The sequence below is a fragment of the Acromyrmex echinatior genome, chromosome 1 (assembly GCF_024713525.1).
Source record: "Acromyrmex echinatior isolate Ae372 chromosome 1, ASM2471352v2, whole genome shotgun sequence".
In the NCBI taxonomy this organism is placed as follows: Eukaryota; Metazoa; Arthropoda; class Insecta; order Hymenoptera; family Formicidae; genus Acromyrmex; species Acromyrmex echinatior.
This window is the reverse complement of record NC_141852.1, coordinates 6,897,802-6,917,797: the sequence shown is the minus strand read 5'-3', so window position 1 is coordinate 6,917,797 and position 19,996 is coordinate 6,897,802. Positions and strand designations below refer to the sequence as shown.

The following is a 19,996-nucleotide window of genomic DNA, read 5'->3' as shown; positions in this document are numbered from 1 at the left end:
CTTACGTTTTTCCTTATTTACATAAAAAACAACTTCTATATTGCGCTTTGTATCACTTAGTAGTGCAACACAGCAGTGTTGCACGAGTATCATCCCATGTAGTTCTTGAATAATTCATGAGTAAGTGTGTAAGTATAATAATTGAATTTTTAGGCGAGATAATGCTATTTAAGAAGTCGGTACAATTTCGACAATCTTACCTTACACGGAAAGAATTTTATCTAACATAAGTATTTTAAGTAGATCTTAAATTAATTTTGTTGGCCCATCAACACGATTATGTATAATAAATTCAAACATGACGAACAATGCTACAAAAAGTTTTGAGATTTTAGCAATCAGTTGAGCGTCCTATATGTATAATTATTTTATTTAATAAAATTATTGTGAAATCTGTATCCAATTAAATTTTTAAACGAAACCGTTCTTTCTGTGTACTCTGAAAAAAGTCTTGTTGCATTAATTTCAACAGTACGAAAGTTGCAGCAATATTGCTTCAATACTTTTATATCGATCTGTTATATATAACTGGATATTGTGAAAAATATTGCATAAAAATGAACATTTAACAATTTCTTTTTAATTAAATTTCATTAGACATAAAAAAATATTATGATAACGAGCAAATATATGTGCCTTCATTAATAAAAAGATTGTAGCAAAAGTAAAAAAAATCTCGAGTATGACACACTAAGAATGACACCGAATAGCTAATTGAAATTTTTATAGATTCAACTAGAAGAGTGCAAATCAAACACTTACAAATCTATCGAACAGTCTGATCGAAGTAATCAGAAATTCAATTACGATAACCAGAATTCTGATCAGTATGAATTAGAATACGTTTTGTTTGTACTTTTTATTGGTACAATTATTTTTTTCAATGTAAGGTCGAGATAACGGTCCACAACGGTCATGACAGGCTTCGAGATCATGTTTTTGCTTCGTTCGAAAATTACGGGTATTGTTTTTGTGCCTTTTATTGCTCTTGCCATTGCAGTGCTACCGACTCTCGGAAGCTGTCACGAAGTGGGAAGCCGAAAGGAAACCGGTCCCCCTCTTTCTTTTTCTTTCTTTCTTTCTTTCAGTCGAGTCCCGCATTTCACCGTTTGCTTCGGGTATTAAATAATTATTATTTCGAAAGCGGGAGAGCGTATATGTAATATACGCGGCGCCAGTCGCTACTGGAGGAAAGGAGAGACGCAACGTCGGCCTCCTGTAATTGTGGCCCAGATTCGGCGTCCTTCCCTGCGGCAATGCTGTACCACTTCCTGTATACCTTTGTGCGCTCTCTCTTCTACTCTTTCTTTCTTTCTCCCATACGCCCTCATCCGTAAAATCCATATCAGACTGTACAGTAGTTAGAAAATTGTCTTAAAAACATTTTACATAACCCAAACGGTTCACTTAAACTTTATATTAATTTAACAAGATAAATATGTTAGAAAGTAACACAAATATAAGGTAAAAAAATTGACACGAAAAAATGTAACACTGATATAATTTATAAGCTAATTGTGGAAACATTTTCTTCAGTCAAATTAATATTTATGATGTATTAAATTAATACATATTTTATTTATTCATTCTAGAATTTTAAAACACGTTGTTTTTATGATTTACTTACTTATAAATTGTGTTATTTGTATACTAATTGTAAGAAACGTTTATATTTCTATTTAAACGTTGAATATCAATTTAACACAAAATATTCAAATAACATAATTACATTATATTAAATTATATATGTATGTTAAGAATTTAATATGAAATTTTAACAAAGACTTGACTGGACCGTTTCTGATATACGTACAAAATGTTTTTTACTGTGTACGTTCGAATTTATGATTATTGTTACGTTTGTTTATTTATTCATAAATTAATGTTGTTTTAATTGTAAGAAATATTAAACATCAATTTAATTAATACAAAGTATTTAAGTAATACAATCACACATTGTGTTAAATTAATAGTCAGGTATTTAAAAATTTAGCACAAATATTTTGAGGATTGTATTAACCCAAACGAAATGTTTTCTGCTGTGCATCCTTTTCCCATGTCAGACTGCAAATTAAAGATTGCGGATTATGAACTGAAGATTCAACTGTAAATTTTAATCCTTCTGATTGATGGATGGATTCTAATTTCCAATTTGTAATTTTTTATTTCCAATATGTAACGAATTTTATACATTTGAGCCTTTTACACATTCCTGACTCCATTCATTTCTGTTCTCTCTTTTCCCATTCTGGCAAGCTTTTATGTTATTCTTGCGACTGTGATTACGCAATTATTTTACGTTAAATTTCCCTTGGAGAGGGATTTTCAACAGCTGCTTGCGTAAAAATACGCATGACAGAAATTCTATACCGAAGAAATGTTATCTTCTTTCTTGCTTACAGCTAATATGAACAACGACACGTAATAATCATCACATTTTCTCGTGACAAACGAAAATCTTCCGCGAAACTCCGGGTGATTCTGTCCTTCCTTCTTATCTTTTCTCGCAGTACATTTTCCGGTATATCTCCGTAGTTTTCCTTTCTTACGCGAGCAACGTGATGCCGTGACTGATTGTACAGGAAGTTTATACTAGTATGTTCTTTATCCTCTCCTCCACATTCTTTGTTTATGTCTATCCTCTTGCGCTTTCGCGATCGCCAAGAGCATTTTTACGACACGTACTCAAATCGATTCGCGTACTGTGTTACAAAACATATCTGACGTGCGAAATCTTCAGTCTGAAAGGTTGAACTTTTCCACAATGTTTATACAATAAAATTTCGATTATAGATGTTATTATAATTACATCTCACTTGCGATTTTCGCAAGAGTATGTAGTATTAACATAGACCACTATTCATAGTCCGTTTTTATTTTTTAAGTAGTATCTTAAGGTGCTAAACGGCTCTATGATTGATTGATTTATGATGTCTTAATCCGTACTTGAGATGGATTTCTAAAAATAATTGACTATAAATACCGACTATAAATTCATATTAAGAATCTTCTTCTAATATTATTCTGAATGTAAGAAATGTCGAAATTCTGAGAATTAATATTGTGCTACAGTAATTAAAGTATAATTATGTTCAATGCATTAATAATTCATTAATTAAGCATTTTAATGTATCGAGAAAGAACATTGTTTCGTGTTATTTTCTATATCCAAAAAAAGTTCGCAGGTAAATGTCTCAATGACTAATACAAAAAGGTATATACTGTATTATATCATATCGATTGTATCAATTACTGACCTTCTAATAAAATAAATTGTTTAATTTTAATTTTTAATTTCTTACAATCATAAAAAAGCGCACTACACATTTATTAGATATATGGTATATATAATATTTTTAAAAAATTTAAAAATATAGACTGCCTTTCTTAAGATAGTAAGAAGATGAGTGAAAATATAATATAACTACGAAATAAATAATTTTTGTCGCAATATATAACTTGCGATCAAAATTATATTTATTTATCATTTTCATATAAAATATATTTAATTTCTTCTTCCTTCAATTTACCTTTTTCTTGCTATTATTGACAAATATCTTAATAATTACAAATATATATATTATTAATTTTTTAAATCACTGAGCACATTCAATTACTGGGACATTTATTTTAATCGACAATTCGCTTGACGGATTCTAGAAGAGCGGAATGTCTCGATGAAGGACGCGTTTTGAAATCGGGACGAAAGTCAAGTTGAATCGCATAAAGAAAATGAGAGAGTGCGGCAGAAGAGCGTCAACATCATCGTCATGACCTAATCCAATCTCGAGACAGGAGAAATTCTTCTTCCGATCTTTTGCTTACTCGCTACGTAATCGCACCTTTCTCTATCTTTCTCCCCCCTCCCTCTCTCTCTCTCTCTCTCGTTTCCTCATAGTCGCTCGTGTTTTTATGCGTTCTTCTTTCGCGCGTTACGCAACACGCGTGCGGCCGTAAATTCGTACGGACCCCGGCATAAATTTCACCGTCTCATCTCATCTCGGGCTCGGCACGTTCGCCGAGGCTCGCATCGCGTCATCACGACGATAATTTAAAAACAATTTCCACCGCCTCGTTTCTGTTCGCGCCCGATGTAATCAGAGGTATCGCGTAATTTAGCGAACAAAGTACTCGTTTTCAGCGGTTGGCGCGTACGAGGGATCTTCCTTCCCTCCTTCCGTCCTGCAATCGTGCGATGTGTAATATAGGTTTCATGCGATTAAAAAGGAGCCGGATGAGATCCGACGAAATCGAGGAAGTCAGCTGGCTGATGGGAACCTTGGTATGTACGAACATTACGCGAGTTTCGACAGCTGCGACTCGCGCAAGAAATCCACGAGAGATAATAATATACCGAGAGAAAAGTTTTTAATATTTGTTACTACAATTACGTGTTACTATAATTATGATTATTACTGCCGTAATGTTGGCAATAATAACTATATTATGTTCTATCAACAAATATATGTAGTTGGTAACCAAAAAATAATTATAATTATAGTTATTATTACCGTAGAAATAATTCTAATTGCTATAATTTATTTTTTGATATATAATATGGTAAATTACTAATAATAATAATAATAATAATAATAATAATAATAATAATAATAATAATAATGATAATAATAACATGTTACAGTATCAATAAAATTACCATAAATATATCATTTTTTGGAATAATTATATAATATGGCTGGCCCAAAAAATGACTATAAATTATAATTAAATTAAATAATTGAAGCCATTTTTATCGAATTTTTACTAACATTATAACAGTCGGTTATTACTAACATTATAACAATTATAATAATTATAATTACAGTGTAACATGTAATTACAGTTACACAGTTAAATACCGAAAAATTTTTCTCTCAGTGTAACGTCACATCTGAAACGAATATCCAATTATTTCGCACCGCACGGTTACAGATCTTACAGCGTATACGGTACAATGAGAATTATGACGTCACGTAATTGCGACTTTACGCGTCGAGGACCACAACTTTGCGTGTCCGCGCAAAGCTTACAGAAAGGAAGACGCTTCGGCCGGCGCGATTAGTTTTTACGAAATTACGTTTCTCCACGACGTGCGATTTTTCCGACGGCATTTATTTATCATCGCTAAATTGAAAAGCGACGTTTTAGTAGTTAAGCGCGCGTAAGTGAAACGCGAGTACGGAAGTACATATCGCGCGTTTGTCGTCATTTTGATAAGCCGTTCTTTACTTCTTTTCTTCGTCCTCTTACGACGACTCGCCACTTAATTGCCGCGACAAGTAGCTTTTCTCGTGTCGCACCGCGAAATCTAATCTCGCAACACCTCGGTGATTCGGCGTTCACTGTTGTCGACGGACGTCGGACTCCCCGCGTCTCTGTATAGTTACGTGCTTTAACAGTCATAGTAACATGGCTAACGATAACGTTCTTGCAGTACAATTAATTTAAGATTACGCGAAGTCCTGACGAGTCGTTTTACCGGCAAACGAGTCGTTCAACCCGGAATACAGGAATCATTTTATTACACTCACACGATTATTTTCTCGTCTCCCGTTGATATAACGAAGTCGTGTTTATTGCAGAGATAAGTTTGAGCATAGATGATAGGAGAGAAAGAAAAAGGAAAACGTCAAATAATCGGACCTAAAATAACATTTAATTTTGTCCAAGATTATTTATGTAACGACATATGTACATATGTGTGTAACTAATTATTTAATCAATGATTATTATACCTTATTTGTAGTTACAATTTGTAGTTACGATTGTTTGATTGATCCAAGGACAAAAAAAATTGTCAAAAAAGGATCCAAAAATATCATAAGAAAATGATTAAATAATCATGGAACAAAATAAATATCTGAATAGTTACAAACAAAAAATATATAAATTGTACAAATAATGATGTTGTTTTAGCATTTCAGCGAAATATTGTCTTTTGTCTGAGCCGTGTAACAAATGCTTATCGAAATGCTCGCCGTTCGAAATTTGGCTCGATAATTTGGGCATTTTTAAACCATACAATACAGGAACATTACATGTAAGGGTGGCCCATCCAAATTTGATTGCTTATAATTTTCATAAAAATGAAACTTTCATATTATTATAAAAATTTCTTTTTAATCGAGACGCCATATATTAAGGATCATTATAACAGTATCAAGCAAATGTATGTATGTTCGTTACAAAAAATTTAATAAACAATGGGAGAAGCATTTAAAAAGTTATTGGAAAAAAAGTTAAGTGTACCATATCAGAAAAGCGTTTAAGGATTAATGGTTCAGTTGGTTGTTAAAATACGTCATACAGTAAAGAAATTTATTGTTCATATCATTTTTCGTCGCTTGGTTCTGATTTCTAATTACGTGTAAGTTTTTATTTTATCGTGAGGAAGTCTGTCGTATAATAATTTATATAATAATAAGTTATTCGATTTAGCCTTTATCACCAAATAAGTCGGAAACACACAGTTATGTTGATAGAAACCGTATATAACAATCTCATATTTTTATAACATCGGACTTAATTCATGCAAGGTAAACGAATCAACTATGGACTTCCTACAGGATGGATATTACCAAAAGATTTTAAGGGATGATTTCTTACATAAATTTAAGATAAAAACTTCATACATATGTCTAAAATTTAACGATTTAATTTCAAAGGTATAGAGTGTGTCAAAGTTGAAAGAAAAATTTCGAAAAGTTATTCTGCTCGAGTTATTCTTATGATGAAACTTTAAATGTACACGAAATAGATGTCAAAGTATATGAATATATCTCCGTTTTAACATTTATAATTTTTAAAAATTGTGATACAACTCTTTTAGACGTACTTGACGCTTGTGTTTTATTTAACTTATTTTTGACATTTTTAAGCTGTTGCGTTTTTCTACGACATGATTTATATGAAAACTTTCTTTTTTCTATTCTAGTTCGATTTCTATTCAACATTCGATTAGTTAAATGTTTTGCGAACGAAAAGAACTTTGTTTAGCGGAAAAGTTCCGCTTAATTTCATTAAACGTACACATGTTTTATTAATTTAATATCTATTTTTGTTCACTTACTTTTTTTTTAATCTTACATTTGTCCGAAAAAACATTCCTGCATACTTGAAAGCTTTAACCACGAATTTTTACTATCACAGAAATCGAATCATGTATTTTACTTATTTTATACAGCTTTTAATTTATCTACCAGAATTCACAAATATCGATTGTGCCTTTAAATTGCAAATTTGTCGACAAAGTGTTAGTAATATAATAGAAAATAGGATAGAAGAATTGTTATTTGGATAATTTTTACGGTAATTATATAATATACAAAGAAATTTCCCAAACACTCTCTTCCCCTCTCTCTTTTCCCATCACGAGTGTGAGTGATACCCGAGTTTGCCGTCACGATTGATAGCTTTCCCAACGATCGGCCTTTACACTGACCTACATACCTGACGTAACAGTACTCGGCTGGTGTATACATATATATATATACATATACCTGTAGAATCAAAGTAACGGCTGCCTTGCAATCTGCATGTACTCACGCGTGCATACAGCTCGAGCGAGGCTTGTTCACGCGTGCCATTACAAGCTCGTGAAGACGAATGAAACGGATGCGACCGACGGCGCCTAGCTTAGCGGTGAAGTTTAATGCGCACCGTTGCACAAACGCTAAAACGAGGAACGCTCGGAACAACGATCGGTGGCACCGTGACGTGCAGCTCTCGGTTGCGAGAAACTCTCCTTGCGGTGAAATCCTCCTCGGTGCAACGCCGCGATTTAACGTGGTGGCCGCACTTTGACGAGCGGCCGCACTTTGTAACGTTACGAGTGTTACATGTTACGGAGATCTTGCGATTATCAAGACTTTAAATAATTCGCGTAATCGTGAGAGTGTCGTACACGTATTTAAATAATATTATGTAACGAATATACTGTCCTTCTGGCATTTTAATTACAGTGCCGAAGAAAAATTGCTTCGATTAACCTGAAATACGCATATATACGCATATAATGTAGGATGGAATTTGTATTAAAAATAGATAATGGACCGATCTCTTATTAATAAAATAAGTAGTGTATTTTTCAGGTGTTTACATTATTTCGTTCGTTCTTTGTATGTTATGCGTCTTCGATTTTATTTTTAATAGCGGAGAGATTATAAGAAGTTCTCTCTAATTAATCCTCAATTATAGCTGTGAAAATTATAATTAAGTTCTAAAGAGTCTCGTGTAAAGAACCGAATGCAAATGAATCTCCGTCTTTGATAGAGAAAAGTTCAGTTTTTTTTTATTTATTTCAAGTTTTAATTTATTCAATTTAGGACTTCATAATGCATAGATTGTGCAATTCAAAAATTTTTGCTTCGGGTTTATATAAATGACTCATTGGTTTATAAATAGAGGTTGTATAAATAGAGGTAAAATTATTTAAAAAAGAAAAAAGAAAATTGCCTTATATACCTAAGGTATTTTAATTGACTGTGCATCTGCATTAGTTAAAAGAGAACAAAGTTATTAATAAAAACTCATATAATAGTTCAGTATAATATTCAATTTAGCATGATGATTGATTTAATGGATAAAAAGAAAGTGTTAAAAAGGAATTAATTTTAATTAAAGATAGAAAATATAAATATTGCTATACGAGTTTCCAACATAGACGATGGTCCAAATGAGGAGTTGCTGTAGTTGAGAGTTAAACGCGAATTGAAATGCTATATTATAATTAGAAGTTGATGCAACTTTCGGAGTTTTAATTCATGACAATGTTAATTCGAATTTTTCAGGTTTCACGCCAGGAATTTGCTTCCATTCCGCTCTAATTAGATAATCGTCGTGTTCCCTACTTTATTACGAACACGAAGAAAGCCGACGTTTCATCTCGCACAATTTTTATACGGCACGAAGCTGTCGCGGGAAAGGCTAACTTTTTTGCAGCTAAATCTAGCGTGTATTTCTCGCTCAAATGTAATTGATTCTCGAGTGATTCTAGGATCTCTAGTCGACATAAAACACGCCGAATTCTTTCGAGTTTCTGAGTTCCATCAGAAATAGACCTTATTTTCGTAAACTCACACTGAGAAAAATGCCTAGTTAAAAATGGGCACATCAGAAGATTCTGATTTTAATCATTTGATGTTAATCAGAATTCCAGTTTACAACTGGAATTCTAATAGATCAGAGAAGTCTGATTCTCGTAATGTTCAATAAGAATCGGGATTAATTAAATCAGACATTTTTTTCAGTGAATGATTTAGAGTTTAAATATTAGGAAAATTTCATATAAAAAAATCATGATCTAAAATAATTTATCATAATTTGAAGATTTTTTATTGATAACTTATTTCGTATTTTATTAATAATTATTTGACGATATGTCTCTATTGACATTTTGGAATTAATGTTTACTTTAGATATATGTCTAATTAAACAATATATGCATACATTTGAAATTTTTATATATTTGAAAACATTTCAAAATAGAAAAGCTTGATTAAACTGCGAGAATATATACTAACTTAAAATTAGTAAGTAATAAATCCTCAATGTTTTCACAAATTTGAACCAAGGCTGGTAAATAAATTTTCCGCTTTTCTCGTGGAATTTTCTCTCGTATAGTCGCAATTAAGCGCCTTCGTTGCAAACAAGTTCTCATCAGACTAATTACTCCTCAGTTCGGAGGAGTCATCGATGTACACCGCAATTTCCTCCGGCGTCTTTCAATCTCTTCGATAAATCAACGCGACGCGAATATGCGTATCTTCAGTTTCACCTGCGACCTGCCGCGGCAGAAATTCAATGTCATGACATTTGCACTTGGATGACGTGCCGGAATGGAGCTGCATTTTCCAATTTATGATTCAATTTGCGTTTTGCCGGAAGCACGCACGGTGTTTGCGGTATTCCGTGTAATGAGGCTCGGTGTTTGAGGTAATTACTGCTAGCAATTAATGAGATAAGGCACGCAAAGCCGCAGATTCATTAACCAAATTTCTAAAAAATAAAGATGTGGTTTTAACACGCCGTGAGTGTTAAATATAATTCTCACGTGTCGGTGTTGATATAAACACCATTATCTTTTACAGAAATTTACTACTGGAAGGTCGTGATTAATTATTTGTTATTCAATTTGTTTTTAACAATGTTTTTAAAATAAATAATTTCCAGTATTAGCCCTCCGTTCGCAATTATATTTTTACTCTCTTAGTTTGCAATCTGAATTTTTTGTCCAGCTCAAGTTTTTTTTACAGATCTATAGGCTTTCAAAAAATGTAGAAAAATTCAGGGTTACTTTCTAACATATCTATTATTACCAAATAATCTATGATTTAAATGTTAAAATCTTTATTTAATAAAAAAAATTTAAATTTGAGCAAAATTGAGGAAGAAATTTAAAAGTGGAATTTCATTTGTGCTTAAAAGATCCAGAAAGAAATTATTAAATTGCCCATTAAGGGCAATTAGAATGTAAGGAATGGTGCATGTGGAGTAATACTATAAGTTTTAAATCGTGGCGTTAAATTCACATCACTTTGTACTAAATCCATACCATGTTAGTATTTGTATCAACACTAACGTGATGAAAATTATATAAATGCCACATAGAAATGGACATAATCGTGATTATTCAATCAATTATCTGTTATTTTTTTTGTCTTGAATAACAGACAAGATTATTTGTACTTTGATTGCACTATAGTCGATAAACGCAATCGATTTACAGTCTCGCATCTATTTAATTAATATAATCATTTTCAAAATCTCTAATTTAAAACATCTTATTTGTTTGAATTAACAGATATTTAGTTGAATTAACAAATATTTGCTCGACAATCCGTGATCGCTACATTTAGGGATGAATCAACTAATATCTTTTTGATACAGCAACTTTTTTTCTCAGTGCATTTAAGGCGTTTGGCTAATCTCGTGTCGAAAGCAGCAAGTTATTCTATCGCTCAATTAGCTCATAATTAACACGTCGTTAATCGCCTCGTGAAACGACGATTGCTGCCGCGAGCATCGTTTCGTCAAGATCCTTCTCTTCGATATGCCCCGGCACGATCGATCTAATCCTCGCGCTGGCGCGCACAATTCCGCTTTAACGAGGCTCGAACGGACGCGGAAGCGACGGACGCGCGCTCGCGAGAGATGCGGCTGGCAAAATAGGAATGCAGATGCATCGCGATGCAAAGCGGACGACGACGATCGCGAAAGTTGCAGCCGCCGGCCCGCCGAGTTTCTATACGTAATGACTCGCGCCATGTGCTCGCGCGAGCTGCGATTTTTTTCTTCCTTTACTTAAACATTTCTCTGCCTCTCTGGCACCGACGACGATCATGCCGTTGCTCGGTGATCACGATTTAGCACTTCAATGTCGCGTCCATGTGTACGTTCCGCTTTTCTTCTCTGTTCATCGCTAACGACGAGATCGGCGACGACTGTGGACGAAAGACGAAGAAGACGAAATAACAGCAGAAAGATCGATCGTGAGAATAGTAACCGATTATTAAAGTGACTTGAAGTGACGATTGGGGAATCAAAGGGAGGCGTGCTAGACAAGGTCGGTAGAGATCCTCAAGTCAGAGATTGGACGCCATACGTTTGATCCGCCATGTTTTTCAGGATGTGCTTTGGATAGAATAAAATAGATTATGCGTAGGACAGAATCTACGTATTTCATTCTATCTTGAGCATCCTAAGGAGTATGGTGGATCAATCAGAAGTCGACTAAACGGTCCTATCTCTGACTTGAGGATCTCTAGGTCAGTGTAGATTACAGAGGAAAATAATGTGAGGAAATACATTTTGTGTCAGTTCCTCGTGATGAAATATGAACGGCAAAGTTCACGAAACATTGGCATTAGCATTGGATCACGATACGGCGATAACCCGCAAACCTTTTGGCATCTCTAAAGATAAAAGACATTAAATAAAGGTATAAAAAAAAAATATTAAGTAATATCAAAATAACGTAGATATTAAAAGCGATAAATGATCACGAAAAGTAATAAATTCGATATCTTCTCTCCAGAAAATTTTAATATAAAAAAAACATCTTTTAAATTAAGAACCGGTTCTTTTACTCGATTTTTTACTTCGAATTAAAAGGAACCTGTTTTTTTTTTTTTCATCTTTGCCCCGGAAACACCTGTCCGAGAGTTTGTTTGCGACAAAAGAAACTCTCCGATCCGCGGGCGCCAATTCCTTTTCCGGCTGTAATTTTCTATCGGGTCCGGCCTACGCGCGCAAACGATAATTTATAACTGCACACCACGTTTCCTCAGGCTCGCCGAGAGCAAGTCGTTGAGATACGCTGCACGAGCCGTTTTCACGGTTTTCGAGCAGCTTGCTCGTGCCGACACGCAGCCCGCGCTTTTGCACGATTAACGGGGAAACCGCGTTGTCTTGCGGAAGTGCCGGGCACGCCGTGGAAAAACACCGCCCGTATGCAGTACGTACAATCGTATAACTCGTATGCAACGTTTTCTCATTTGCTGATCATTACATAAACGGGCCCCGCGAGCGGCCCTTTACGAGACCTTCACGCTTCGAGATCTTCGATTAAGAGATTGAACACCAAATATATTAGGTGCGCAACTAAGTTCTCGCTGTTATTTTGATGCATTTTCATCAAAATAACAGCGAGAACTTAGTTGCGCACCTAACATAATCCGCTATATTTTTCAAGAATAAATTAGATCATGTATCTATCTCATTCTATCTTAAGCAGGTCCTGAAAAATATGGCGTCCAATCTCTTACTCTGCAAATTCAATAAAGTAGTAAGCCTTAAGAAATTGATCAATCACAGTTGAATGTGAGAAGAATAATCGACTATGATTGATCAATTCTTTAAGGCTTAAGGCTTACTACTCTATTGTGTTTGCGAGGATCTTATTTAAAGGCCGCAGTACAGACTTTTGCATAACTCTATAACTAATCATAGTATGATACATAAAAGAATCAACCAATCAGAATCCTTTCTTTCCCTCCAAGAAGAACTTTAATTGGTTTAGTTTCTTATGTACTATATATTATGTGTTTAATTTACAATAATGTGTTCTTTGCTTCTTGTTTCTTGCTTCTTATTTCGTGCTTTTTTCCTTCTTTGCTATTTTCTTTGCGTTTTATCGACAATCGCGTTTCCCTTCACGCTTCTGTTTCTTCCGAAATTCATCAACTTTTATCTCGGGCGACAGGAAATGAAAAAATAGAGATAACTAAGAGGCAAAAAGGCAAGAAGTAAAACATGGTAAAAAGGAAGAGATAATAAATAAAGAACATTGTAGATTAAAATTAATTACAATAATGAAACGGGCATAGAAGAGTCAAGCAAAAATCTTTTATTCTAGAACGTTTTTCTTAAATTATCAAATCCGTGTCGGCTTCCTTTCATCATCAGTGTACAATTCATTTGCTTTATTTCTCAAATCTCTTGTGGGAAATATACGTGACATCGAGATTTATTTAGTCTCTACCACAGATTATTTTACTTTGACGACTATTATATTCAATAATTAATTTAATGAAGTGTCTCGAGTATGTATTTTGTACTTTTATACCGGATGACTTTCCACATATTTTGTGTGTAATTCTCGATTCCCTATGGATAAGTTTTTAATCAAAGAAAATTTAGAATTTTATCAAGTGAAGAATATCGTCTCATTGGAGGATCTAAGCCAGTTGGTTTGATAACCAGAGCGATATTCACAGTACTTCTTCATAAGGGATTTGAGAGATAAAGCAGATGAATTGTACTGATGATGGCTCGAAAAGAAGCCGAAACGTTTGTCAATTTATAAGAAGAACGTCCTAGAATAAAAGATTTGTTGTGCTCTAACTATCACGCTTGATTCTTATATGCCTATTCCATTATTGTAATTAACTTTAAGTTTAAAGAGTCTTAAATTATTTAAGAGGCTCAATTTTGATCGTAGATTAAGCTTTAGTCGATGTGAGACAAATAGAGACGATGTGACGACAAATACTGATTAGCCAGCGGAGGATCAGCGAAAAATCGAATTATTGCGACATTAGCGACTGTGCCGCGTTATGTAACGTTCTTTTACAATATTTTTTGCGATAAGTTACAACAAAATCCCGCGCGGTAAATGCGTTCTTAAAATTTTTTGCGTCTGTTGCTGTCGAAAGAGAAAGAAAGGTGAAACGCGAGAATATTCACTTAAGAAAACCGTGATGTTGACTAGACATATTCTTCATTCTGAATTTATGTCACTCGTACCTGGCATGACAGGCGCTAGAATCATCCGTTTAAGTTCCATGATTAATAGCGAAATATAAGCCTAGGATAATCGGCGCAACTATAGTCATTCCGTGATGAAATGCGAGGTCGTGCGTGTGTTAATTTTAATGGAACGTTTCATCTGTGGAAAAGCCAACGTCCGCGGAAGGAGAAGCCGCGATCATTTCCTTAGATAACGAGAAAATAATTTCTTTAAGCGATTGGGGTATCGCAGACTTGCTAGCTCGTTGAGACTTGCTACTCGCAAGCGTCCGCCAAACTACATTCGCCGCCGATTTCCTTTTTCGTGCCACTGCATTCGTGGTATTTCAAAAAAACCTCCTCTTATTTTTTCAGAAAGATTCGCGTCACATGTTCGCAGATCTGTAGGAGTGAGAGTTAAAGGAAGTTGTAAGGGCATATATATAAATATTTACACATATATAAATATTTACGCTTTAAAACTACATATACATGTGAAAGTTGTGTTCATAACATTCTGTTTTTATTAAGCAACACATTTTTATAGATTATTTATTTTATTTGATATTAATTTTATCGTTATAAACAAAAATTTTAAAAATAATAACAAAAATCTAAATTTTTTTTATATGTACACATATCAATGTTTTAAGTAAAATACTAAAAATGACTCATGCAAAGTTTCATTGAGATTCACCAATTAGTTTGTAACAAATAAATATTTTGTTTATTTACTGAATAATTAATGTCTGCATGTCAATGTAACTTTACATAAATATTTTTGAATTTATAAAATATTTATATATAAAAAAATTGAGATTTTTATCATTATTTTATAATACATTTTCATATATTTCTATTAGCGTACAAATTTAAAAAATATTATTTTTTATTGAAATAACTTTTGATCCAGATGATCAATTGTCTCTAATTTTCTTGTATTACTTTTAAATGCAATTTAGAATAATAATTTGTAATTTTTTCAAGTAATGCTTAACATATTGCATTTGCAATCTTAAAAGTTGCTCCGATCATCGTTGCGACGCAGTGAAACAGGATTCCACGTACATCGATCGTTAGATAAATTTTCAAGCGTCGTTAAATTTGATTAGATCACGATGATTGTTTTCATTGTTTCATTTACTTTGCTATCTTAATGCTTTGGACCTTGGCCAACATGTCTCAGAGACAAAGATCTTTAAATAAAAGGTGTTGTTTAAATTGTCTGGGACTTTCATCTTACTAACAGTGGAAATCTATTTCCACTGAGGCGGGATCGATTTATGTATGCAAGCTCGTTGACGCAGCAAATATTTAATGATGATTAATCATAGTAAATAAGCGTAAATAAGTACGCTGTAATTATCTCGAAACTTGACATACGAGTTGCTGACTTGAATACGAAAGGATAGAAAAAAGCGAAAATTATAAACGCGTTCTTACGGGTCATATGATTAGAGCTAGAACTAATCGACAGTACGTGCAACTTTAGGATTTCTGTGTGTGTGTGTGTGTGTGTGTGTGTGTGCGTGTGTACGACCTTGACTTCCTTATGCACAGAACAGTTTTACTAAAGTTCTTAAAATTTTAGCTAGATACAAATCTGAAAATAATTATATTGGACTTTAAATAACCAAATTGTTAAGTTGATAATGTAAAATCCAATTTGAGAGTATCCATTATCTTTAATCATTTCTATAGATAGCCTATTGCTTCTATTCAATATATCGTTAACTAAAACAGTGGAGTTAAACAATTTAACAAAAGAAACATATTTGACACAAATTTAGCGTTTCCTCTTGGGATACACTGAGTGTAACCTCGCATTACACCAGTTGCGTGTAAGTGCTGCACTGCAGTGTACATACACCATGGTGTACACTACTGCACTTCATGCTATCGTGTTTAATTCTACTTGACGTCCATTTTCAAATTTTTAATGTCACACTGACTCTACACCGTCTCTTTGAGATGGTGTAGCAAAACCCCATTTCGGGCATAAAATTTGCACTACACTATATAGCCACGGAAACACATTACACTGAATGAGTTCGTCTACCACCAGCCAAGGAAATACGCTATCTGAGTGTTGCACTGAGCTATAGTACAGCCAAGAGAAAACGCTATTAGTTTATTAAATAATATAGACGTTGTTTATTTTGGAATTAAGCAATTCAATTACAGAAATGGATCGATTTACACTTTTATATACATGGAAAATAAAAATAACAAATTGTTATTTAACTCAAGGAATAAAATTTAAATTACTATTGAGCCTTTGATGTCTAATAGCACATTGAATATTTGGCCTAAGTAAAAAAACAAATATTACTATCGACACTTTGATATCAAAATGATGTTATTTAATTAAATGATAATGCTGCAAAAAAATGTTTATGTTTTAACGACCTTCTTCTCACTTAGCAAGTTGACGTTATTTGTTATCACTTTGGTGTTGAAATGACAAGTAACTCATCACTTGAAAAGCTTTGGTTGCTAGGATGTCAAAACGTTTTGCAACATTATCAATAAATATGTAGGTTGATAGTTCTGCATAATTATTTTGATAATACAAGATAATTATTTTGTGTGATCTGTATACTGTTAGATATCAAAGGACAATAATAACTCTGAATTCTACTCTTTGAGTTAAAAATAACATTTTATTATTTTTAACTTCCATACGTATTAAGATGTAAATCAATCCATTACATGCTTAGTTTCAAAATAAATTACGTTCATATTAACATATGCACTTCTAATTAGTAAATAATAAACTAAATTTGAGTCAAATTTAATACATTTATTGAATTAAACAAATTTAATACATTTATTAATTATTTAACCTTATTGTTTTTAATTAAATTAACGACGTATTAAATAGGAGCAGTGACCTATAGAAATGATTAAAAATAACTCAAATTGATATAAATTTAACAGTATATTTGACTGAATTTTTATATTTCAATAAAACGATTCTTTCCATGTAGGAATCGTAATAGATCGGTGTCGTCGTAATCAATTTACGCGATGTGCAGCTTCATTAGTTTAAGGCTTAACTAGATGTCTGGTACGATTTCTGCCTTGCGATAGAAGGTCTGCGTGTACATATGCCTACGTATACATAGGCTTGTCTCTTGGAGAAAGTCGCGTTGCCTGTCTTTATCTATACATGTCTACAGTTGCCGTTCTTTTCATCGCAATCTCTGCACGCGCGCACATATTTCCGAAATCTTCAAAGCTATCACGTGAGAGCGCTTTCAGTTCGAGAAAGCTTTTTTTTTACGCGCGGATTGGACGCTTGATTCAGTTTTGTAGTTCCGTAAACCAGTTTTGAAATTCTTCGAGATGTACTCTGTGTATTGCGAACGCGTGATAAGCAGCTAGATACAAAACTCGTTATTCTACGTCGAAATGTACAATCATGATGTTAAATGGCACATTAGTTTGAATTATTTTTAATTATTTCTATTTATACACAATATCAGATCACAACTCCTACTTAATTTGTCGTTAATTTAATTAAAATAATGGAGTTAAATAATTTTACTTGAGAAAATATATTAAATTTGACTCAATACAGTTTATTGTTCACTATAAGCAAACGTTAATGTAGACGTTGTTTATTTTGAAATTAACCACAGAAATGGATTAATTTACATTTTGACATACACATGAAAGTTAAAACAAAATATTATTTAACTCAAGGGGTTAGATTACTATTGCTCCTTTGATATTTATAACAGTATAGGAAATGCATTGTTAACTTTAAAAAAAAGATGTTTTAACCCAACAAACAAGCTGATGTGATTTTGACTTCAAAGATGACATTTTGATGACATTTTGATGTCAAAATGATGACAAATAAATCAGTTTGTTTTCTAGAAGCACATTCTTGAACAATATCGCATATAAAAATATTGTAGTATACAATTACGTATATACATGTATATTACTCGAGGTTTCCCTAGTATCTTCGTACGTGATTTTTTTTAGAATAAATCCTCTGTATTAGAAATTTTTTATAGTAAAGAATAAAAGGAGCGTTATTGATACATTGACAAATAAATCGTATTGCAGCACTGCAAATAAAAAGCTACGCGATCAGACATCGCGTCGTGATTTTCGAACACGTGTTTTGAATCAGAATCGTCTCAAGAGCGACGCACTCATGCGTCGCATAAACGGTGTTTTTCAACGCGACATGAGTAGTTAAGTGCTTAAGAAAGTTAGCTGACGAGTGTAGGAAAACAATAGCGATTAAAATATTTATTTATATATCTAAATTATATATATAGATATATATATCTAAATAAATCTGAATAATATATCACTAAATAAGATTAGATATACATGCATTTCGGATGACTCATGTAATTACATGACATTATTTTGTCAAGGTCGTGATTATAATGTAACTACTTTTACGTTAAACATTTTGTAAACAGGAAAGAATCTTTCAGATATTTTTAAGCTTCCTTTAATTATTTTCTGATTGTGTAAAATTTGTTTTAAGAAATAAATGTGAGTGTCGTGTATGAATCGTATTAAGAGTTGATTGAGTTTATTGAGTTTTACAGTCATAAAAATATTTTTTTACTGTAAGCCCGTTCACAGTTTATCACTTATCACACAATAAGAGAAAAAATTATTGCAACAATTATAACTTAATTATATAATTTATAATCATTTTTGTGCCAACTATATACTGTTTTTGTAAAACTATAAATATAATAATTATTATTACTAACATTGTAGCAACAATAATTATAAAAATGGAGTTTCTAATCATTATTATTTTATCATATAATTATTATCACAAATATCAAACATTTTTTTCTCTCATACTTAGAGAAAAAATGTAGCAATTACATATAAAGGTGACAACTATTCAAGTTTTTATATGTAGAATTAATACATAATTAAATAAACTATTTTATAATTATTGCCACTATAAAATAGTTTATTTAACCTTTTTTTTTGTATATTATGTCTACATATAAAATTCATCAGATAATTGCTATTACTATGTATTTCTCTGCACGGAAAAATCAATTTTGAAAATTTAAATAGATACAAATCTGAACATAATTTTGTCGGATTATCAAAATAATTATGTAAGAAACTCAAGCATGATGAGTAATGCTGCAAAAAATGACATTGTAGCAATTAGTTTGAGCGTCAATTATTTTGATAGTCAGACAATATTTATTTTTATCTGTATCTAAATTTTTTTTTGCTTCACAAAATCGTTCTTTCCATATGAATGCAGTGCATGACGCTCAAGTCAGTGTTTCTCTTCTGTCACGCATATTCATTATTTTTTCAACGTTGATACGACGAATCCTTGCAATCAACTCACATTTTCGCAGCCGTTCTCTCATGTCACGCGACCGTCGTCCTGTCTATCGGTCCATCTTGCAGAAATTTCCCACGCAGCCGTTTAAATAGTAGTCGCGGGTATATCCACGTGATCTTCGTAAACCTAATGCTCAAAGCTCACATCACCCTCGCGAACCTCTCTGTAGATCCAGTGTACTTCGATACTGTATTTTGCTGACAGTCAATGCGGAACTCTGCCTTCGTTCCTCGTTCAGGAGAGAGAACGGCGAGGAAAAGTGCGAGCTGCAGCTCGTTCCGTTGACGTATTCGAGAGAGGAACGAAATGTTGCGCGGTGAGAGGCCGGCACTCGACTGTTCGAATGCACAGTGGATTCGCAACCTGCTCCGGAATACCTGTCTGCCCACCACCGGATAGACCATCAGGTGT

The 19,996-nt window shown here is 33.1% G+C and overlaps 1 protein-coding gene across 1 annotated transcript in view; it reads right to left on the bottom strand.

Annotated features, from left to right (window-relative positions):
- The window catches only part of LOC105143857 (pancreatic triacylglycerol lipase), a 34,501-nt gene extending 14,580 nt beyond the window's left edge, over window positions 1-19,921 (bottom strand). The window contains exon 1 of the mRNA XM_087411592.1: window positions 19,589-19,921. Within this exon, the coding sequence (XP_087267718.1) occupies window positions 19,589-19,590 (2 nt within the window). The 5' untranslated portion in view covers window positions 19,591-19,921. The remainder of the gene's footprint in view (window positions 1-19,588) is intronic.
- Between the last annotated feature and the right edge of the window lie 75 nt (window positions 19,922-19,996).